Below are 24,278 nucleotides of genomic sequence, written 5' to 3'. Positions count from 1 at the left end.
GTGGTATTCACAAAGGTGAACATAGTTTTCAGTGCTGCAAAAAGCTGTCAATCTCAGAAGTGGCCAGCTGTTGGCCTGGTCTCAAGTAGAGAAGAAACTCCCAGCAGCCTCGCTCAGAGAAATCCTGTCCATGGATGTTTTCCACTTTTTTCCTAAATGCCAAACTACCACATTCTCTAAGGTGTTCTTCTGTAGAAATGTATGTATTTTAAAATTATTTTTAAAGCAGCTACTTTTATTATTTAGAAATATGACTGAAAGTAGATAATGATGCTTTGTGAGTTGCTATTCTTCCCTGGTCTTAGTGGAGGCTGTGATGTATCTATCACAGATATTAGATTAATAATAAGAAGAATTAGGTATTTATAACTGTGTAAGGCATAAAGGAAAAACTGCTATGTATAAACCCCCCACCTTATATCGTGGTAGAAATTAAAAATCAGAAACCAATTTGTAAAATAAAGTTATTTAAGGAAGTGGTTTTGAACAAATGAAATGTTTCTGGAATGCTTCCACTGGTTCCAACACCTCCCAAACTGCCCTGGCACTGGCAGCATCAGGATCAAAGAAAGAGGTCAGTGGTGAATTTGTATGTGCCTGGACAGTACCTAGAGCATTTGAAATGATATCTTCAGGCTTAAGTTGAAGTAGATGCAACTCCTGAGTCCTTCATTCGAGGTAACTCTCAAAATTAACTTTTAGAAAATAATGCTTTGAAAAACAGGTTACACCCCTCATTCTTGCAGTCCTAGATAGGTGTGTCCTTTTCCCAGAGTAGCACTAAGCTTTATAGAGACTGAGAATAAAAGTTTTCAGCACTAGTAAAGTTTTCCACATGAAAGTCGGAAAACCTTGGTTATTGTCCTTAGGCCATGGTGTATTGGTTTTGAAAAAAAACCCACTAGAAAATAGGAAACAGAAAGTTAGAAAAATTGAGAAAAGTTCAAAAAATTAGGAAGTCAGAAAAGAAAATAGAAAGTTAGAATAAAGAATAACTATTTAAATAGGCATGTTCTGAAACATTTGTATGTTTTTCTTCTAGCGTACCTTGACTAAATGATGTATTTTTTAAATTGAATATGTAAAATTTTGATAAAAAGAAATAAAAAAAAAACCCACTTCTCTAATCAGTCTCGCGTGATTACTTATGGATATATATTAGCATACTTGTTTGTTGCACTGGAGATACTTTTTGTAGCTTCTTAGAATCATAGAACCATACTGCCTTGGGTAGTATGCTCCTACTTTGTTCCCCTTGCAGAGTTAGATCCAAGCTACACCAAATGCCCTGAGCTCATACAATCATTTTTAACAGGTATATAAGCAGCTTTCCAGCAACTATCATTTACTGAATTGGTGTCATTCTAATTGTAAAATTCAGAAGGTCATTTTCCATATAAGACTGTCGCATTTTTTATTTCTTCCTGTTTGGAATAGAGCGTTTTATTATTTCTCCTTCGGTTTTTAGGGATGTGGACAGAAATGACAGCCAGAAACACACAGGTCTAAGGAGTATGTGGACATTACACATCCTAAAGGCAGTTGACAGCAAGAGTGAAATGTGACCCAGAATAAGGATGTGCCTCTAAAACCTCTGTTTCAGCCCACACTCTCAACAGCAGCACTCTTGCATGCTCCGTCCACCAGCAGCAGTCCTCAAGTGCCCAAGGGAAGGCACCCCAGCAGAATTCACCCCGTGCTCCCCACATCACCGTTCCTTGTGCTGCTGCACTGACGAGCTGTAGGAGCAGCCCCTGGCCCTGACAAAGCAAGACCCAAGTCTCAGGGTTTATAGAGGTGACATTTTCTTGAACTTCACTTGAACGGAAGGGCAACAATAGATCAGGTGTTCAATGACCAAACACCCCAAGATGTCTCACATACAGGAGGCTTAACATTGTTGGCATGCAGACAATTGAGGAATTGGTGAAATAGTCTCCAAGAAAGAAAGGGGCATTCACAGCCCCTTTGAATGTTCCCAGATATTGTCCTCCCTCAGTCAATTTCATATTCTTCTCCAAAAGAAGGTTATGGCATTGCTGGACACACCTCTACCCTTTCAGATGAAGAAATTAATGGCACGAGACTTAGGTAAAAGACAAGACTTCAAAATCCCTTTAGGTCTGTGTAGGAATCAATATCTGTGTCTCTCTAGAAAGACTGGTTGTGACCTATTATGTTGGAAAAATCTACAAAACAGACGGAGTATTCATAGGGATACATTAAACTAATTTCTCTTTAAAACCCCATGAAGAGCCTTGCCTCCAACACTTCTCCTTGTGTTTTATGGAACACTTGCAAAAGATCTGGATATTCCTTGGCTCACTGACAAGATGAGGCCATGATCTCCAAGCAGTCCTGGCAGCTGCTTCAGCTGACAGCTTAGAGCAGCCCATAACACATTCCTCTGTAACCCTCCCAAACAAGCTGACTGGGGGAGGGGGTTGTCCAAACTCCTACTCTTTGGACCACTTAAGGCAAAGAGTGTGCATTAAGGAGAAGGGTTGGAAAACACCCCTATATGTATCATGAAGAATTTCCTTTTCCTCTAATATTTTCTTAAAATGTGGGCAACCTCATAGTAGAGGTACTGGGCCTCAACACTTTCCTGATAAATTTATTTCAGTGGACAAACCTACATCTTGGAGAAAATAATTGGCCAGAAGAAAAATGCCTCTCCAATATGATACAAGTAACAATGAGAGAAGGAGTTGTCACAAGGGAAATTTCTTTATTCTTAAAGTTCAATACTATCATATTTGAAATTCTTAAACTTATTAAATTTCTTTGAACTAATCCTATATTTTTTGGAATTAACCTACTCTTTATTGCTAGCAGAACCTACTGTTCAACACTAATGTAAATAATCCTAAAGACCTAATCTTCTAGTTGTAATAAAAAATCCAGAGTTCATAGATATTTCTGGCTGAAGCAGTTGCCTGGTGCCAGGACTCCACTTAATGCTTGTCAAATTCAGATATGAGGCTCTGAATATGTGACAGCTTGTTGTGGAGGTACAGGCACCTGTTCTTCATTTCAAAGTAGCTGGGGCTACCCTATGAAGGAGAAATAAAAAAATAAAAAAAATAGGTCAGGCAAAGACTTCTGCAGAGTTTACAAGATGTGCTTTGCTTTAAAAAAGCCTTGAGCCAGACTCAGCAGTAACCACGCTCTGCAGATCTGGTGTCAAACATACCTGTTGTATCTGCTGATAATCTGCTAGGATTCGATGAAGCAGCATCTTCAAGAAAAAACACACAAAGAATGTTTCACTACCACCATAAAATGCAAACTTTACTAAAGCACTACAATTGCACTCCATTTGACTTCCGAGATTTTCTTCTCTGTGAGCCACCACTCTTCTGGGAGGTTTGCAACAACAAATCCCCAACTCCCAGTATCACCCAAGATCTGCAATTAAGCCTCTCAACAGGCACCAGAAGGAGCACATGCTCTAAGACTCTGCTTGGGACACCTCTCACCCTACGGATTGTTCTCAGACAGCTCAAAAAGGGTTTTATGGGCAGGGTCTTGTGAAAAATCTGACCCAGCCCAAGCAGTGTCTGAGCATATATGCCAATTCCTCAGTTTCCCTGCATCTCACTGAGCAGCTCCAGGGAATCCAAAGGACTGCTCTGATGAAGCACAGTCTTCATGGCTTTATCCTTCTCTACCTGATGGGCTTCAGAGCCTGCGGTCACAGACTTCCATTGTTCCTGAAGCTGTGTGAAGTGCTCTCTGATCTTGTCAATCCGAGTATATAAATTTTGGTATTCCTCATACTCTGCATTGAAGTCATCCTTGTAGCGCTGGCGTTGGTCCAAGGAGACTATGGCTACGTATTTTCTAATGGAAAAATCAGACTATTTTTCTAGGAGTGTACTCTAAGAGAATATTCTGATATGTTTCTATTCCAGAAAGCACACTTGTACTGTTACAACAAGCACATGGTGAATGTCAAACACAGACCACCAAACTCTCAGTCAGTCACTCTGGGACTCAATGATTCTACATATAAGCTGATGTACTTCAAGAGAATGAAGTCAGGTAGCTCTAAAAATCTGCCACATTTCTATGACACCTAGTAACTACTGTTTTATATTGTAGAGGTTCTCTTCATTAGCAAGAGGATCACACTTAGGAAACATCGGCACTGATTTCCAATGTCAAAGGACTAACAAACACAGCATCTTCAGGGAGAGAAGAAACATTGCCTAATTTTATCTTCTTTCTTTCTGGGTAGGAAAACTTTTTCATTTACATTTCTTTTTGAAAATCCATCTGCAATACTATTTTGGCAGGGACTGCATTTCTGATGAACTGGGTGCAGAGCTGGACTTTTGAGCTCCATTTTTGTCTGTCTAACAGCAAAGCAGAGTTAAGGATAAAATTTCATTTTTCTAGTGAGCAGCAGTTACATCACTGACCATTGAATTGAGGCACTTGTATCAGAGGCACAGAAACAAACTGCAGACTGGTCTGAAACCACAACTAAACCCCAAACCACATCAGCTCTTAAGGAGGGCAAAAGTCATTAATGCTTGAAGCCACTGATGGGAGTAAAGCCTTCTTCATTCCCTTCCCCCTCAAATCAACACAAGTGCAGTTCTATCAAACTCATGACACAAATCCAAGATGAAGTGGCAATGAGAATAATAGATATCACTTCAACACTGCCACACCAGTACTTCTGCTCCTCTGGCCCTGAAGACCGGCTTCTTTTTGGATGACAAGAACTCTTTCCTCATGGGAATGAATCCTTCAAAGCATCTGAGATTAATATTTACAAGCAGGAAATCTTTAACAACTTGAAATTCAGTACCAAGACAGACAACATATACGATTGATGCACCCCAGGCCAGCTGCACCTGACTGGTGTGCTGCATGGTTTTGAAAAGAAAACTGCAGAGGCCTTTCAACATTTTGGAAGGTAGCGGAGAAGCAATAGCCTGGATTACTGGCTTTTGCCCAGGGACATCCCCTAGCAAGAGCCCTACCACAGGCCTCCCTCAGCTGCTCCCCTGCAGGGCCCGCCTTGTCCTCCCCAGGGAACATCCCTGGCTGTATCCAATATGAGCCAGGGCCCTGCCGCGCCTGCTCCAAAGGCCGCAGCTGCCCCAGAGCCCAAGGGCTACAGGAGGCCTGACTGCCCTTGCCAACATCACAGCTCTGACAGAAGCTGAGAGCAATTCCCACTGCTTTATACCACACACACACACACACACACACACACACACACACACACACACACACTTCCCCCTCCCCTCCTGCACTGCAAATCCCATGACGGGATGCAGCACCACTGCTGCAGCTGGCCCTGGGCACCTGCACTGCAGCAAGGAAGGGCCTTTCCAGGCCTAACCCACCTCGGTGCTCATCTCAGCTCGGAGCCTTGGAGGCCCAGCCAAACCTTCCCCAGCTTATCCTTTCCACACAGGAAACAGCTTGACACTGCACCCCACTGAGAGTGGCAAGAGTTAATGGCAATTTTACTCACCTCAAGTAGTCTGGCTGGTTGGCTGTTGCAGAGCATGGAGAGACAATGGAAGTATCTTTTGTTTCGCCTGCAAAAAAGTAGGATCTTGTTATATAATCTTAAATATCCAAAAAAACCCACTGTATTGGCTTGAACAAGTCCTTTTAGAGCTTCCTTCTCACAGCATTTCATCATAGGAGGGCACATGTGACCTTCTCCACAGTAGCCAGTCCCAGGGTTTAGAAAGAGGATGGCCACTTTGTTCTACAGGTTCTGCATTGCTACATGGTGTAGCAGAAGTATAAACAGAAGTGTCAAAGGGGTAATTAAACTGGACAGAAATAGCAATAGTCACAGTATGTTCAATACAGCTGGTAAGCTTTGGGGTGGGCATTTCATTTCCAAAAGTGCATTTGCTCTCATAGCTCAGTCCACACAAAAGCTTCAGCCTAAGCCCCAACTTGAAACACAGTACAGATTTTTCCAACAGCAGCTGGGCAGAATTTTCTAACAGGCTTCTGAAGAACAATGCTCACATCTTTAGAGACTCAAGCAGGAATCTTTCCAAAAGACATCTCAAGGTTTGCAGCTACCATGTGTATGTGCTGAAAAGAAATGTGCAAAGACCATCTCAAGGCACCTGTCTCTACAAGCACAGCACCACTTGCATGAGCAGACATGCCTCCAGGCTAAAAAACCCTTGTCATTTGCAAGCTCAACCTCCAAAAGGGACAAGACATAGATTTAACAAAGCAACTGAACTCTGCCCTACTGGGTGTGTCCCTCTGATGACAAATCAAGTACTCCTTGTGGATTTTCTGGTTAGCTTTTCAATGCTGTTTTCAGTCTGTACCATTTCTAGAGCTTCTGAAGAAAGAAATTCTGCAGCTAGGATGGAGAGGAGCTCCCAGGCCACTTCAAACTACAACTCCAGGAAACCACAGGCCAGGTTTTGTAGCTTCCATGGAGTTGCCATGGAAAGGCTGAGTTCAACAAACAATGATGAAATCATTGAGATATTTACATGTTTCAGTAAACTAGTCTGCAGTAAATGTCTGACAGGTTTCTATCTCCAGCATGCAGACTTGAAAAGCTGCTGATGGAAAAAGTGGTGGCTCAATCAACTGTCTGAGTCAACTGTGTGTTTACTAGAAATCAAATGAAAAGAAAAAATCCAATCCCTGTGACTTTCTAGTGCCTGGCTCTTCCTTTTAACCACGTTCTCCCAACAGCAATCTATTGGACATTTCTTTCTTCTTGATTGGTTTTGCACTACAGAGGGAGAATTTCTAAAAATTAAGGTAGTTTTAGATAAGGTTGCAGCAGCACAGATTCTGGCCTTTGCTGCTGCTGTCTTTTAAACCAAGAGTTACAATGGAATGCAATGGCAGAAAAAAGAGTCTTGGTTTTTCATGACCATCAAGCAAGGAATAATGGTAGAGCAGAAATGTAGAGCAGTGCCTTCATGTATGCAGCCTTCAAAGCTGCCTTTTCAGCAGGTGCAAGAACACAATTATCTACTTGAGAACACTGTCCAAGAAGGATGTTCCCATAAGAGATAAGGCAGCACAAGGGGAATTTAAGAGAAGCACAGATGGCATGAAGGAAAGCACCAGCCTTGGACTAACAGTGCTGAAGGTTCGCAATTAGGACACTAGACAAACATTCCACTGTGGGTAAGGGAATAAACACTTCCATCACTTCTAGCCCAAGGTGTGGGAACATCTGTGAGCACCCTGTGGATCCACTATAAAGGTGGTACTTCCAGAGCAACTTGGGAACCCCCACCACCAAGAAGACCAGAGGGAAGAAGGACCAATTGGACAACACAGAATCCACATGGTACTGATATCTTCCTACTTAATGCCCCTCTCTTCTCCCACCCTGCCTCTCTTCCCTAATTTCTTTTTATCTCCCCAGTTTGTATTAACTGTTAAATAACATTTTTACTATTGACACTGGAAAAGGGCTGCACTTGCACCTTAATTTGGGCAGATGCTTCTCTTAATAACCAAATCTTTACACCACGGTTATTCCCCCAGGACTTAGGAAAGGCAGCACATTAATACCTTCATCGAATTCCCAGGGACACAGCTGCTTCAGCCTCCCCGGTTGGTTTTTCTTTCCATTAGAATTGGGGATCTCCTCCTGCACCCCAGAAGGCTCTGGGATGCTAGAACTCTGAAATTTGTCTTGTTCTTGCACCTCACAGGTGCAGGGGGAAACGGAGCCAACACTTGGAGACATGTTCAAAGTGGAAGTGGATGTGGAAGGCAGCAGCAAGGAAGAGAAGTGGGCATCAGCTGCTGGCTGGTTGTAACTGAGCTGGCGAGCAATTCTCCGCTTCTTGCTCATCACAGGACCGCTAAAGTCAGAAGCCAGAGGCCATTTCTGCAACAATAACAAAAGAACTCATTCATCTATGTCCATATATTTATCTATCTAGATCAAGTTTTTCTCCCATTCTGAAAAAGTAGCATTTCTGAACTGGCAGTGCTTGAAAATACATCTTAACTGAAAACAACATTGAAACCAGGAAATACTGCAGGTAAATACATTCTCTATCTCACTCCTACTTTCTCATCTTAAGACTTAGCAAGTCTTTCTCCAAGTTGTGGGAGAAAGATACTCCCTTCAGCAGCTCTATCAAAGGTTTCCCCACAGAGGGGGAGGTCTGGTCTGTTTTGCCTAGGTCTCAATTTCCACTAGTACACACCAGGAAGAGACTCAGCTTTTGCTGTCACACACCCACATGATTTAGTGAAGAGGCACCTGACTGGCTTCAGGTTTTATGTGGTAAAGACGGGATTAATCTTCACTGCCACAATCTGTCAGTACAAGGTGGGATGGTTGTGAATTCTCATCAGGCTGAACAAAAACCTCAGTCACATGTAAGGAATTCCTGTGCTTTCAACAAGAGTGACCTTCACTCCAGCAGCCACCCCACACTTCACACTCAAAAGCTCATAGATGGGGATCTTGAAATTTTTATAAGAGAGTTTCACAAGTGGTGACTAAGGGGCCCTCACTTTTCCTCAGTGCCCTTCAATCATCTCTCAGCACCTCCCAAGGACCTTCTCAAAGGTGCTGGCTCCAAAGCCACAGCACACGGCCACAAGCTCCCCACTCCCACTGCAAACTTCAGGGCCGAGGATGGAGTAGAACAGGACAGCCATGCTGTGCCCAGGCAGAGTGAGACAGGAGAAAAATAAAGGCAGAGAAAAGAGAGACACAAGAGAGAATATCAAGGGTCTGGAGATCCTGCATTGGTCCTGACATGTGCATAGTCTGGAGCTGGAGTCAACAAAGAGAGTGAAAGAGAGAGAGGGGGGAAAGAGAGTGAGAGGGCCCCATCTGCTCCACCATGCTGAAGCTTCTCATGTACAGTAGATTTCTCACGTGCCTCTGTCATACATGCACAGCTAATCCTTTGAGCCCTTCTGCAGGGAATGAGTTGAGGGTGGAGACTGAGCTCAAGGCTCCAGGCAGAGCAGCAAGTTGGCTCAGGACGCTGCTGCTTGAGCCCTGCAGGAGCCTCTCTTCTGATCACAACCTTCCTGTGCCAGCAGTCAGAATTACTGACTAACGTGCTTTGGCCTGGTCCTGCACATTCCCAGCACCAGCAGCAAGTGTGTGAAAGCTATTTAGCAAGTGTGCTGCAACTTCATACACACTCCAGAATGTTAAAAATGCACAAACTACCTGAGCAGGCCTTGCTGAAGCATCTCTCTTAGAAGCTTCCAGAGATGGCTCTTGGCTGGTGCTGCTTGTGTTCTGAGATGGAGCTGTTTTTCTGGAAGGATGGTGCAAGAGTTCAGGCTACAAGCTCTAAATGGTCAACAGCCATAAGTCTTTCCTTGCTGGTAAATCTGAACTTCAGTGTCATTACTCAAGAAAACAGCATGAAGATGAGTTGAGGCAGCTTTAGGCTGGATGTCAGCAAAACATTCTTGCGCCAAAGGATGCTTGAGCCCTGGAATAGGCTCCCCAGGGCACTGGTCAGTGCAGCAAGGCTTCAAGAAGTGTTTCAACAACACTCCTGGACATATGGTGTGATTCTTGCAGTGTCCTGTGCAGGGCCAGGAGTTGGCCATCAGTTGGATCCCAATGGGTCCCTGCTACCTCAGCGTACTCTAAGAATCTAGGCTTCATTTCCTAGGGCCTTCTTCTGAAAAGACTCTTCTCCTTCCCCTAAAGACTGAACTTACCTGGAAAGTATCAACTTCAAATTCTCTCTGTCTACATCAGTATAGCCAGGCCAATTGTTCTGAATGCTTTCCAACAGATATTCCTTCAGACTGTAGGAATTATCCTTTAGATTCAGGTTGGCTACCTACAGGCAGACATTTAAGAGAACAACCATTCATGATGGGTGCTGTATGTAAACTAAAGCAATAGAATTGGTCCTCAACAATGATTTGTGAACACCCACTTTGAACTAAACAACATCTTTTGGTAGAGAGATGAATGATTCCCTTATTGCATGAGTTTTCATCTATATTAAAATTTCAACAAATAGAAATAACCAAGTAACTCTATTCATATCTAGCAAGTGTTCCTTGGAATCCAACATGAAGTGCTACAAGACAGAACTGTGGTCAAGCCCAGAGTCCCTCTTCATGTGGCAGAGCCAGGGTTCATTCCAGCAAAGTGCTGCCATGAGAAGGCCATGCACATGCCTTGCTGTATTCCTTTGAAAAGCAGCGAGCTTCATATCTTCCTCAAGACAACTACCAAGTCTACTCAAAAAGGTAAAATGCAGTAGTAAAACCTCAAGATCACTAATATCAAAAGGGCTGGTTTAGGCTTCACCACTTCACACCTGCTCAGAGTTCCATAGAAAAGCCCACAGGAAAGCTTGACCCCTACAACACACTGAATACATGATCAACACATCACCACCATCTGTAAAAATTTACCCTTTTTTTCTCCTTGAAAACATGCTAAATATTGTTGATTCAGGTCTGTGATGATGTCTGTCTGTCAACAGCTTAAAAAAATGTAAAAGTAACAAAGCTACTTTGAATTAGGAATTCCTGTCTTAAAATCAGAACTAAGGTTGTGTTTGAAGGGAAGCAAGAGTGTGTGTACCACATCTCAGCCAGCTCAGGCTGCCCATTTTACATTTATACAAAAGAAACTCCCACTTGCTCTGCTATCTGGAAAAGCCTGAGCAAGGCATTTGAGTGTGCAGTGCTCACACAGCCCTTTCAGAATGCAAACCAGTACCTTGAGGCAGTTCACACCTCCTACAGGACATTACCTCCAAAGCAATCTTAAACATTGCAGTGGAACAGGAGAAAATGTTTTCACCCTCTACCTTCTAAGGAGCTGAGCTGTGAAATTTTTCTAATCTATTTGAAATCTAAATGGGCTTCCTCACTTGGGATGGTAGAATATGGCTCTGATGAAATTGTCAGTTTGTGTCTTCAGCAGGCAAAAACTCTGCCACTGCCCTGAGCAACCACAGCAACAAGCTTCAGAATGTCGAGGAATGAAATCCTTCTAACAATTTCTTAAAAAGTCCCTGTGGGATCAACGGAAAAACTGTATCCATGCTGAATTTTCCTGCCTTGACTATGTTCCAAATACTTTTTTCATCCCTAATAAGGAAATATTCCTATTTGACATATAGCCATGGGGAAGAGGGAATATTTAAAATGGCAGGAAAGAACCACTGCATCTTTCCATGGGTGTGCATCTTCTAACTGGCTATCTTAAAGAAATACCAGTGGAAGATAGAGCAGCACTGGAGAAGGCATTGAATAACATTGTTCCAAGCAAGATGAAGACTCAATCTACAGGACAGGAAAGAAACCCTGTGCTCAAATTTAGGCTACCACCTTTATCATGGAGCTTTTGCCTGGAACACCTTTTCCTGGCAGGCAATCCTCACAGATCCCAGCAGAAGCCAAGTACCATTGAGAGGTCACCAAGTCTGTTAAAAGGAAATGCTGCCCTGTGCGCTTTCCAAACGTCTCTCCTCTCAAACTTATCCTAGGAAGTTTTAGGTACCACTACAAACCACTTCATAAAATCAAGGAACCCCTGTGAAGTTACTGCATGAAACAGTTCAACAGTGCTAGGAAAAGAGAGAGAATTAAAAGAGGCATGAGCAGCAACAACCCTACAAAGTGTTACTCATTGCCAGCTATTCTAGCAAAACACCAAGACCTCAAATATTTTGGAGTTTTCTTTCCTTTTCCTCACATGGACTTGCAGCTTGAGGCATCTGGACTATGTTGATGGACAAACTGAACTTAGGTGTATGGAGCATTCTATAAGCCACTGCTTAGTTTCTAATTTCTAATTGAAAGAGGGCTGATAGGAACAAGTGAAAATGAGGAAGAAGAGAGTAGTACTGTGGAAAAATTGCTGTCACAAACTCCACAATCTCACCTGATGGAGGATCTTTCCAAGGGTACCCTTGTCCTTTTCCTTGATTCCATCTCTCTGCAAGCGAGCGAGTAATTCTGGCTTCTTGTAGGCCCTCAGAGCAAGTAAGTGAATCACCCTGTCCTTGTAGGGTCGGTGATAAACAGCAGTGCAAGGATTTTGTTCACTGTCTGCAGGCTTCATGGGCTTTGTTTTTTTTCCCTCTGGTTCAGGACATGAAGCGCTCGGTTCAGCCCTTTTGACATCTGCTTGTTTTCCCAAAGGAAAGGAAAAGAGATAAAGAAGTGTGAAATGGGAGGCTGGGAGAAGTCAAGAAACTTGATTTCAAAGGATGATGCAATTCTTGGGGACAGAGCTGGACTTAAATATCCACGTGGATCCCTTCCAACACAGCGCATTCTCTGATTCTGTGACAAATCCCGCTCCCTAACTGATACTGCATGGAGCATGCTGCAGAGGCACCCTGTAGCCTACCAGCAACCAGATCTGTCCCACCTGTGTTTCTCAGTGCCAGCCCAAAGCAAAAGTGGCCCCAAGTTCCATGATTGTCCCACCACTGCCAGTCCTCAGACCCCAGTCACTAAATGTTAAATACGCCCTTAGGATCTATGTAAATCACCACCAAGAATCACACAAATCATCATTCACATGTGAAACGGAACATCCCCAATGAGAAATTGGCAAGGTGAATTTTGTCTCTCCAAAGAGCCAGGATGATGCTGCCATAAAATGCTCTAGACTGAGCTGAAGTAGGGCAAGAGCTGCCCTTCCAGTGGCAGGCATGTTCCTGCAGGCAGGGGACTGCAGCCACAGCCAGGTGAGAGCTCCTTTTTCTCAGGGCAGCTGGCTGTGCCTGGCTCAGCTCACTGCTGCAGGCAGCACCACGGAGTGCCTGCAATGGCAATGTCCACCTTGTGTGTGCCTGCAGCCAGGCTCCTTGGGGAAACAACACTCACAACAGATAAAAAACAAACGACACCACCTAAGCACATTGGAGTGTTTTCTTTGTGGGAAATGACAAAATCCATGGGGAAGATGACATCATGACTTTCCTTTCACTTGCCTTGAAAAGAACCCAAGAGGGTATTGTGGCAACAGTCACCTAATAATGACCAAGACAACAAATGAAATCAAGCAAAGTTTTGCATATTGACCTGATGAAATTCTCTATGCAACTTCCTCAAAGTCATTTTCTTTCAATTTCCACTTAAGGTGAATGGTTTAGCCCAATGTGCTTGCAGTGGTGCAACCCTTGACTTCAATGCTCAAAATTCCAAGCCGTCAATCAGCATGGGAACAAGGAAGAACGAGCAGGCTTCCTCAGGGGAAAACAGGCCAATGGCTGAATGCCATTGTGACAAGGGATTGCAAAGCTGACCTAAGAGCAAAGCACTCGCAGTTGAGATTTCTGAACACACCCCCTTGTCTCAAGAATATGCTGCAAAAATGAGTTACCATGTTTCAAGTCTTACAGACATGGAGCAAAATATGAAAAGCAACCATACCTCCAAGTGGGTTAGACAATTTGACAACCTGCGCACTTCCAGTGTGTGACGCCTCCCCGGTATTTGGCTAAAAGGAAAAAGAAATCTTCTGTAAAACGTTCAGCCCGCACTCCATTCCTGCTGACTAAGCAGGTCCCTAATTTTAAGCAAGAGCTGAATTTGGAAAGGTTTGCTCTCCTATCAACTACAAAGGGCTGCTTTGACACCATTCTCCCTCTGAAAGCAGCCAGCTACAAAACTGCCCTGAGAGCGTGACCGTCACTTAGCCTCTAATGCAGCCAAGCATTCAAGTACCAAGTCATCCTTTCCCAGTTGCTGGAATTTATGGGCACCAGCTTCCCTTGAAATCAAGTGCCTGAGTGCAATTGAACTGGCCAGCACTCAGCTAACAAACGTGGCAAGAGTGGTTCACAGAAAGATCACAAAGTTGGGGCAGGAACCCACACTGGGATTTATTTGGAACTTAGGAAACCCATTCTGGAGTCAGCTCCAAGAACAACTTCAACTGCAAAATATCAACTTCATTTGTAAAAGGCATGGAAACCCTTGCTCGTTTCCTCAGCTCAAGATGCAATTATTTGCATAGATGTTAAAATGGAAACAGTTTATCCTAAGTTAGTCAGATGTGACAAAATTTGGCTTGCTTGGCTTGAACTCATCACTTAGTCCTGAATGTGCTGCTTAAAAATCACTAAAATGTCTTTTGGCATAATCATATTTTTTAACAAAAACACCTGACTGCCATGCAAGGGCTTCATTCTGAAGGCAAAACTGGCTGTCAGTGAAGCTAAAAAGCTGCTCATCTGAAACTGGCCTGAACTTTTCAAGAAATAGGAGGATCACTTGCAAATATCTGTGAAAGCAATATTCAGCAGTCTTTTAGAAATCCTTCTACATTTTGCTTGTGAGACTGTTCATCCTTCATCCATGTCACTTGCACAAAGTGTTGCCTCAACACAATTCCATTAATATTTCTGTTTCATTCATCACTACTGGCAGAGCTTGGGACAGGGAGAGGACATGAAGGGGAACAGGGAGTCACCTGAACTTCACATCCTTTTACATCAGCTTAACAAAGGACTATGCTCTAAGAGCATCTGTGCATTTTATAGAAGAAGGGAAACCAATCATGTAAGTGACCAAAACGTAAGCCTGCATTACTTATGCAGTTGTTCATTGTTTGTTTAGCCTGCATTTTTTCCTACCTAATAATTTTAATTAACTTTGTAAGTAATTGTTTAATTAATCATAAGCAGTATATTAATCATAAGCACTGTATCAGTCTTAAGCACTGTCATTTCCCACTTTAGAGAGCAGGTAGCTAAGAATCTTTTGGCAGTCAACTGTCACAACTGGATTGTTAGATCACCAGAAGTTGTCGTTTTCCAAAACTAATCCTGATAAGCTTCAATGAACAAAGCCTGAGGTATAAAAGGCTGGACACCTGGAATCTACACTTCATAGCCCTCCAAGAACATGTTGGAGTAACCAGGAGACAAACACTAATAAAAACATTTCTGCCTCAGAGCTCAAAACAACTCGTCTGGGAAAAAGTTAATCAACAGTCTGAAAAATATGGGCTAATTGAAATGAGAAAGGTGACACCAATATCCGAGCCAATACAATAGAAAAGTAGTTAATGAGAAGAATGATGTCATTTAGAAGCCATGAACAGCAATTTCTTGGTTTGATAAAAAGGTATGAATAAGTGGAAAAGCTTTGGAAGTGGCATGCATGTGGCAGAAGTTCTCCACTATGCACCAGAGCCAGGAATAAAGTAATAGCTACTCCTAATATCAAAAAAAATTCCTGTTCAAGGGCTTCATTTATCCTTACATTTTCAGTGATCCCATTAAAAACATGGGACAATGAGAAATCCATGCATTTGGGCCAAAAGCCATGCCCAGAGCATGAGGTTACTGAATGTCACAGCATGGGGTACTTCCAGCTTCCACTGGTACCTCCTCCATGTCATCCTTGAGAGCCACTTCCATCAGGGAACCTGTGACTTCCACTGGCACCTCCTGGGTGTCATCCCTGTGGATCGCCTCCAGCGGGGCGGCTGCCTCAAAGGGGCCCTTGGAGCACCAGTGGGGCCCCAGCCCTGCACAGCAGGACCCGCAGGGTCAGCAGCCCCTGACACCAAAACCACGGCCAAGCCCCCACGGTGTCAACGCCCAGAGCCCGACAGCCACCCCTCACCTGTTGGTCCTGGGACCTCTGGGTCACCCTGACGGGCATGGCAGTGGTGCTGGGGGCCCTGCGGGGCGCAGTGTGGATTAGAGCCCTGTGGAACATGGTGGATCGTGCCCAGGCTCTCTGCTCGGCCATCCGGCTCTGCCTTGGCTGCTCCCGCTCCCACACAGCCACTGCTTCTGTCACAAAATCTGGGAAATGTAAACTTGATGTTAGGAAAAGGTGTTCTTTGCTCTTTGGCCTTTATGGCTTCCAAGACTCATCAACAAGAAGGGAGATTATTTCCATGAAACACAAAGTAGCCAACAAGCTCTAAGTGACGGCCAGGTGTTGGAAAGGCAAATTACTTCTTGGCTGAATTGCCTTTTGAAGGTGTAGGGCTTGACAGGCAAGAGTTATCTCCGACCTAGGGGAGCTTAGCAAGGCTTGGGAAGAAGTTTGTACCACTGATGGTGGACACAAAGAATGCAGAATTTATGGGCACAAGGACATTTGACAGAACCCCCAAGACTAGGAGCCAACTACTAAAGCCAAAGCAGCAACTGTGCTGAATCTACTCCAGCGGCGTAAAAGGGAATTTCCGGCAGGGCAAACCATGGCCACTCACTCCAGAAAGCTCTCACTAAGAACAGAGAGACAGAACATGCAGACTAATTAGCATGAGAAGTGACAGGATCATAATCTAATAGTAGAGGGAATAGTGATTATGAGAAGAACTAGGTAACTTGGAGACAAAGAACACTAATTACTTTAGTTGATGAAAGGTCTAAATACTAAAACATTCTGATTCCTGTGGTAGTGGCTTTGTGGATTGACCACTGAGCCCCACTTTCTGCACAGAACTGTAAAGAATTACCTCCACTCAGTGCGTGGATTGGCCTCTTGATCACCTTGTGCTAGAACCAAGCAATTTGGAGCAACACTCCCTAGCACTGTGACACCTCCGCTCTCGCTGCAGCCACGGAAGGGTCTGAGCGGGCCTGCTGTGTGCCGGTGACAATGGCCACGTGTCCTTGGAAACGGGGAGTTCCATGTTCCAGGCTGGGTGGGATGTCACTGAGGAGCGGGATGTGACACGCTCGGGGCAGAGGGAATTCCAAATGGGCAAATGTGGGGAATTCCCAGCCCTGTCCCGTGAATGACTCAGCTGGTTTCCAAGTGCAGAAAGGGGTGCTCCAACCATCCCAGTTGCTGCAGCTGTGCAAACCAGGGCTAACAGAGTGTTTCTGCACAAAAGTGTTGTACTTGGCTGTCTCCGAGGTGAAGGAGCAGCTTAACACCTCTAAGCAGGGCAGCAAGGTGCAGCCCTCCCAGCACTGGTCAGTCCTGCCGTGGGCCGGTCAGTCTGTGAGCCTTTGAGCACGTACATGGTCACTCAAATATCATCTCCTTGACAAAAACCCCCAGAGCCTTCCTCATCCCAGCCTCCTAAAAGAAAGCAAGCCAGCAGCACACCCAGGCCCCCACGTGCCCTGCAGGAGGAGCTGACATGGAAGAGCCTGCACTGATCCTGAACACAATTACAGGCTGATAGGTGTGCTGACTACTGGTGGCCATTGAAGTTACTGACACATCTGGAAAATATTTTACACTGTGTTTATATTTGCATTTTCCCCATACACAAGCTTATTCCTGATTTAAACCATGCACCAAAACTCTTGTCTTGTCATTACAGGGGGAGGGAACAAAAGCATGTAATTGAAAATGTGTCCTGTATTACGTTCCAAAGCTCATTTCCCAAGAAATCTTGTCTTTCCTTTTTTTTTTGTGTGTTTTTCTACAAGACCATGTCCATATCTGTCCATGTCTGGTCTCCTGGCTTCCACACACACATGGACAGGGTAGTTTGAGGTACAGAAAGGAAGAAAGCAAATTGTCAAACACCAGATCTAGAAAAGAACTGTGTCCTTTTTTGTGATTGACTGCATGGTCTTGATTATGGATCCCCAATTACAGACTATTGGAAAAGCCTTTGTATGAAACATCAAAGGAAATCAAGGAGGTGTCACACTGGACTCCTGAATGTCCAACAGGCTCTTCTTATCTTAAATTTCATGACTTCTGCTCTGGGGTTACCAGAATTGACTGAGCTCTTGGCACTCTTCATACATGACTGCCTTCACCTTGCACAGTAGATCCATTTTTAGCTCAAAGACTAGAAATGCAGGAAAGAACCAGTGGAAAGGAGCATATTTCTCAAAAAAGAACTGAATAATGTACTTGAGGGATGGCCTGTGTGCATCAAAGTAGGAGGGCCCATGGTCCTGACTGATTGAATAGGTCTGAAAATTAATGGGGAAATAAATGTCAATTTCTGTCCTGCATCTGCTTGTGTCTGGTTTAGAGCAAAAAGGAGGTCACTGGTTATCCCTGAGCAGAATCTTAAAGTAACAGGCAGTACTCCTGGAACTAAAGACATGGCACTAAAGACACCTACTGCCGTGAATCCTACTAAGTTTCTCGATCCTTCTACAGGGAATCAGGATCTCCAATCAAATATGGAAAGCTTTGGGAGTGTCCAGTTCCCTGCTAAAGTACCAATAATGCACTGCAAAGCTCACCAGTTCAGACAAACACCAGCCAGCATCAGCAACTGAGTAGGAGACAAAACTGCTAGAGAGGTGGCAGAACAAAGCAATTTTTCCTAAGTTGTGAACCTTTCCAAACCAGTCACAAAATACCATGATGCAGATAATCAATTGGCAAAAGCTTTTAATGCCTGATTGAATCCTGAAGGGTGGTGGGTAGCAAGAAACCAACAAGTTAGAGTGCCACAAGCAATGAGATAAATTGTAGAAGATAAACATAAAGAAACTCATTGGGGTATTGAAAGCATGGTAGACAATTTGAAAAGGCAGCTACTTAGCGCTAGGCTGACAGGGATTGTGACAAGTATAGAGAGAAAACGTAAAATCTGCTTACAGAGCAATGCACAGTTTTACAGAAGACTGCCAGTAACTATCACAAAAAAGGGAAGTAGTGCATGAAAGTAGAAAAGTAGAAATGAAAATTTAAGACCATGTCTATTATCTCTGGGACAAGTGCTCTCATCTTTGCACAGGTTTCTTGTTTGACCATCCCTGATGAATCTGCATGCTCAGGTACATCTCATCATCCTGGAAACTGTGTCTATGCCAAAATGCAGAGCAACGAGGCACTTAAAGAAAACTGGAAAGGAGCATTTTAAGTACTCCTAAGCACTGCTGCAGCAAAAAAAGGGGATGGAGGCAAAAAGGCAGCTGGGGCAGGGGCAGAGGGGGAATGTCAATAAGTGAGAGGTTGTCCTCAAGTCCCTTTTGCCAGGGCAGATGCTGTGGGGGCTCTCATCCAGAGCAGGAGCCAGGACCCACAGGGCAGATCCTGTGTCCTGGATCCAGCCAGGACAGGGGTAACTTTTGCAGCAGCCAGGAGGAGCATGGACAGGACCTTGGGGTAATTGCATGCCACCTCCCACATGGCAGGGGGAAATGGAAGGCATTTGTTCTTCCTTGGCCAGTGTGCTGTAAGTCATGGGGCATGTCAAGTCCTTTGTGGTCCTATGTGACTCATTCACCTCTTGTACACTCTGCTTTTAGTGTTGTTGTTACTGTTTGTGTTCTTGTTTCACTGCTGTTTCTAGTAAATTGTTCTTATCTCAACCCATGATCTTTACCTATTTGTGTTCTCCTCTCCATCCTGCCACAGGGAAAGTGGTGGGGAAGTCAGTGAGTGGCACATGGTCTGAGGTGGTTCAGTGTGAGCACTAAACTGGGGAATACCATTCCTACACTGCAACAATGTGGAAAACTCAATTTCCCAATTGTTATAAATGAAATTAGAATTTCAGACAACCAGGTCCCTTGAGTTAACACCAGTTTAAATAAAAATGAATAGAATTTAGTAAATTAAATGGTAATTTGATATAAAAGAATACAGATTAATAAAAGAAAACAATTAAATAAAAAATACAATTTATATATATAACTTGCCAGTAAGTATTAAGTATGATTAAAGCATAAGCAAAACCAACCGGGGTATGGGGAGGGCTTCTCACCCCACCTCACGTACAAAACTGACCGGGGTACGGAGGGGGTTTCTTACCCTCCCTCACGTACAAAACAAAGCACTTTAAGCTAAACTTACATACTGTATGCTTGTACATATTCATTAATGTTTCCCCTAAGTTTCCTCCTATTTCTCATTTTTCTGACTTTACGTCATTTTTCTTCATGGCTCATGCCTCACTTGGTGTTAGGGGGTCTTCAGTCTTCTTTTAGGGTATTTTGGCGAAGGCTTCTCCTCTTCCTCATTGTCCTTTGGATAACCTTACAGGTTTACATGTGTGTACCAAGCGTTATGTTATGTATGTCTCGTAATTAGTCTTATATTTAATGATTTTTAGGCCCAATGCCTAAAGTTGTTCTAATTTTGTCTATTTCAAGGTTGTTTTCATCTTGGGACATCACTTATCTTCCAAACTAAATCTTGTATCTCAATTTTAATCTGTAACATCTGTCAAGGGGTACATCTGCCTTGTAACACTGATTCTTTTGATTGCTTCTAATAGGAACTTTCCAAATAGTTACAAGTTAGTTAGCACAAATCAATTCCATTTATTATGCAAGTGATTACTTTCCTTGTCTAGTCCTACAGGAAAATTAGCCAGCTGAAAAGCAGCTGCTGTAATTGAACTGAAAGCCTGCTAGGTAGCGCTTGTTTTAAAGTGCAGACTTAATAAAGTTACAAAGAAAGCAAAAATTAAATATTGCCAAATAATCTTTATAATAAGATTTTAAAATATTTTAAAATATTTAAAAATCTATGGTGGGAGAAAGTCATGTGGTCTTTTTCCAGTCCCACACTGACAATTCTATAAAGCAAATTACAATTGAATATTTTCAGCTCATCAAAAAAAAAAAAAGAAAATTAAACAAAAGAGCAGAAACAGTTACGTTTGAGCTGCAGATGATTGACTTTAATGCTTAAGGCTAAAGAAGGAAAAATGAGAGGATCTGTGTGTTGAAAATAAAATTTAAAAATTGAATGGTCCAAATGCATTCTGTTCCTCCCCCAAATGGACTTTCTCATATTCAAAATATCATTGACAGTTGAGGCCAAAATTCCAAGTGATTTTATGTCAATCAGCTGTGTTAAATCATTGAAGAGAGCATTATTGGCCTGGCTTCACAGGTGTCTGAATGAATGATGAACAGAATTATACTTTCTTGAATAAGTCAGATTTTCCAGGTTTGGTATTTTTCTTCCTCTAAACAAAGACAAAAGAGTTCATGCCTTTGCTTAGTCAGTTCAAGGTTCTGAAGGGTCACTCTGCCAGTATTGAGGTCACAGACAGTGGGTTCTGTGCACTTCCAAAAAGATGTGCGTGTTTTGCAAACTTTTCATGGACAAACTGTCATTTTACAAAAAAAAAAAAAAAAAAAAAAATTTAAATCAATTGAATTCAGACACCCCTTTGCTCTCCATTAAACCACAAACCTATACTCTTATCTTTCTGATTAATACAAACACAGAAACACTGACAGCCTTGGTTGGCAGAAGAAGGAAAACTCTTACTTCCAGACAACTCACTGAGAGCAGTTCATGTTAAACCCCCTGCTCAGGCTTTCACAGCCACTCCCCACCTGTGCCCATCCCTGCAGGGCAGGACCAGCATCAGGAGGACCTGTGGCAAGAAGGGCTGACAGTGGCAGGTCCTTCTGCCCAGGGCAGAAGGAACAGCACCTCTGCTCCTGGCTGGAACAGGGGCCACTTGCCCAGGTGGACCTGGTGCCCCAAAAGGACAAGGGACCTTAGCCCCAGGGCTCTCCCCAGCCCTGCAAGAGGCCAATCCACCAGCAGCTCTAGCAGGGCATTTGGAACTCTTCATTCAACCAAAAGGACATAAATTGTTATTTCCCTCACACGGTCCCTGGACACTGCTTTCTCTCCCTTCTAATGCCCTTCCCCTTCTGCCCCCCCGTGGCTCACCCCCTGTGCTGGGGGGCACAGCCATGGGCCCCTGGACTCTCAGGGCCGTGTCAGCAGCGCTACCACTTCCCCCAGGAAATCCTGCTGCACCTGCATACCTGCAGCATAGCAAATGCCAAAGCCAGAGTGGGCAGCAGGAGCAGCTGCTGACACAGGACCATGTCCTCAATCTTCCTTTCCAGCCACCTGGATATGCAGTGACTCCACAACACGAGGTTGGGAATCAAACTGGGGGCACTCCCCTCTGATGTTTCTGCCCAGAAAGTAGAACTAATTCCAATCTCTTGAGCTTTGCAATTGGGTAAAGGAAAATGAGTTAACAATTGAACTGACCCAGAATAAAGCTTTGGAGTGGTACATGCAAATGGGACTTCTGGAAAGAAAGGGACCTTTTGACATCTCAAGGCACATCCATCAAAAACAGAAAACAAATCTTGGCTCAACTTGAAAGTATCAAGAAACCAGTGGAAGGTGCCATCAGGCATTGCAGAGCACACCAAGTAGATAAGACCAAAGTGGAAATGGGGAAATATTAAGCTCAATGAGGCTGCAGAAAAAGACATGTTAGAAAACAAAGTTTTAACACTCTTGTCAGAGATACCTCTCCCAGTAGAAAAACCAGAGTATAGTGCTAGGGATTGACAAAGAATTGAAAGTGTAGAAGCAAGGTTTCATCCATAAGATTGGCAGTTATCCTAACTGGGCGAAGAGTAGTCCTAGGATCACTCTTGTGTGAAATAGCAAATTGCAAACACAGAGCCATTCCCTGGACTACTGAAAAACTTTTGAAAAATTTGCAAAAAATCTATAATTGGGTCTGAAATGGCTCAGATTGTACAATCAAGACTCAAAAAATGTATAGTTTGTAACAGAAACAAACATAATGTTCACAATGCAGTACTAAGAGCCATAAAATCTGGAGGTGTTCCAAGTGAATAGCGGCAGATGGATTTTACTGAATTTCCCAGAACACGGAGGTATAAATCCATCCTAGTTCTGGTGGGTACCTTTTCTGGCTGGCCAGAAGACTTCCCTTGTCACACCAACCACTCTAGGGAAGTGGCTAAAATACTGTTGAACCAAGTAATACCTAAATTGGGGTACCTTTGGGAATGTCATCAGAGAGAGGTTCCCACTATTGCAGAAGGGCTAAAAGAGGTTAGGAAAGCCTTGGGAATAGCTTGGGATCTTCATGCTCACTATAGGCCCCAAGCTAGTGGCAAAGTGGAGAGAATGAATCATACAATCAAACTGCAGTCAGGCAAAATATGTTAGGAAACCTCCTCGGCACGGGTCCAAGCTTTACCTGTTGCTCTACTTCAAATTAGAATTCAACCATGGGGCACCAGCAAAATCAGCCCCTATGGGCTGCTGTATGATCAACCCTACCAAGTACCACACATTTCAGGAAACACACACATATAAGGAGAGGTTGATCTGAATAATTACCTCATTTCTCTCAGTAAAACTTTACAGGATTTACAGTGAAGAGTGGTGATCTCCAGATCAACAGGACTGGACATTCCAGTGAACAAGTTCCAACCAGGAGCTTGGGTGTGCTTGAAAGACTGGAGAACTACTCTGCTACAGCCAAAGTAGGACCTTTCCAACTTCTGTTGCCAACTCTTACTGCATTCAAATGGACAGAGCAAAATCATGGATACGTTATTCCAGAATCAAAAGAGCCAAAACTCCTTAGCTCAAGATGACAACTCCCAGGGATTTGAAGAAATCTGGACCAAACTTTACTCATCTGGCTTTGTAAAAATAGCAGTCTATACCTGTTATAAGGCCTTATGCTGTAAAATGAAATAGAAGTATTAAGAAACAAGTTCCCACAAGGAAGTTTATCTCAAGAAAAGGCAGGACTTGGTAAGGACCACAGAACAGAGCAGCACAGCCTTGAAGAAGTGGATGAAGGATGTAACTTAGGCAAACAGAAGTCATGCAAAACAAAAGCAGGATGCCAGCTCAGCTCTGCAAAGCTGACAAAGCAGAAGTTATTGTGCAAAAAATGATATTGTGCTTACTCAAAAGTGAGGGCCGAGGGACAGCCACCTAAAAAGTACACTGGATATTGAAGACAGAACCCCAAGAACTATAAGGACTTCCAATAATGGGTGCAAATTTGTAAAATAAAGTAATAAATATACATCAAAGTAAGAAGGGATAGCGAATGAACATGTAATCAGTGTGTACGATAAAAACTCTGTTCACCTGACACTCGGGGCACTCAATTAGAGGAGGGATCCTCTGAGTGACCAGCACAGTGTAATAAAGAATGCCTGCTTTCCAATACTCAAAACTGTGTTAGAAAGTTTCTATTTGGCCAATTTCACTAATGCCTTCTGGCACAGCTTTGAATTATTTCCCTGTGCCCTGTCAGTGTATCCCAGGGAGAACTTTAAAAGCATGATGAGACACCCAGACACAGACACACGGTGCAGGTGACCAAGGAGGGAGCAATATGGGAAGGTAGAAGCTGGAAATAAGAAATTATATTCCTTTTTTTCTCTCTGATGCCATGTACCTACAGGGATGGAAGGTCTGCTGTGACAGCACCAGGTGGAGGAGGCTGATGTGGCCAACCTGTGGACTGTGACATTCCTGAGCAATGGGTTGTGACCTTACTCCCCTCACTGCTTATCTTGGGGTGACCAGAAGGTGAAAGGTTTAGCTGTCACTGATGAGTGGGGACTGATGTCACCAAGCAGTGGACTGTGACATCACAGAAGGAA

At 43.5% G+C, this 24,278-nt stretch overlaps 1 protein-coding gene across 3 annotated transcripts; it reads right to left on the bottom strand.

Moving 5' to 3' along the window:
• Positions 1–2,711: 2,711 nt before the first annotated feature.
• LOC147648025 (RNA polymerase II elongation factor ELL2-like) lies at positions 2,712–24,190 on the bottom strand. 3 transcript variants are annotated; one of them, XM_086867805.1, is made up of 11 exons: positions 24,075–24,190; positions 15,580–15,764; positions 13,378–13,444; positions 11,876–12,117; positions 9,685–9,809; positions 9,179–9,269; positions 7,546–7,867; positions 5,498–5,564; positions 3,675–3,846; positions 3,197–3,241; positions 2,712–3,056 (listed from the first exon to the last, which is right to left on the bottom strand). In XM_086867805.1, the coding sequence occupies exons 2-11, from the start codon at positions 15,706–15,708 to the stop codon at positions 2,958–2,960; spliced, it is 1,359 nt and encodes a 452-aa protein (XP_086723931.1). In that variant the 5' UTR covers positions 15,709–15,764; positions 24,075–24,190; the 3' UTR covers positions 2,712–2,957. The 3 variants fall into 3 exon arrangements, with proteins under 3 accessions (XP_086723931.1, XP_086723930.1, XP_086723932.1); XM_086867804.1 differs by lacking the exon at positions 24,075–24,190 and adding an exon at positions 16,430–16,562; XM_086867806.1 differs by lacking the exons at positions 15,580–15,764; positions 24,075–24,190 and adding an exon at positions 16,430–16,490.
• Between the last annotated feature and the right edge of the window lie 88 nt (positions 24,191–24,278).

Source organism: Cyanistes caeruleus, chromosome Z (assembly GCF_971803275.1).
Source record: "Cyanistes caeruleus chromosome Z, bCyaCae1.hap1.1, whole genome shotgun sequence".
In the NCBI taxonomy this organism is placed as follows: domain Eukaryota; kingdom Metazoa; phylum Chordata; class Aves; order Passeriformes; family Paridae; genus Cyanistes; species Cyanistes caeruleus.
This window is presented reverse-complemented; position numbering and strand designations above follow the sequence as displayed.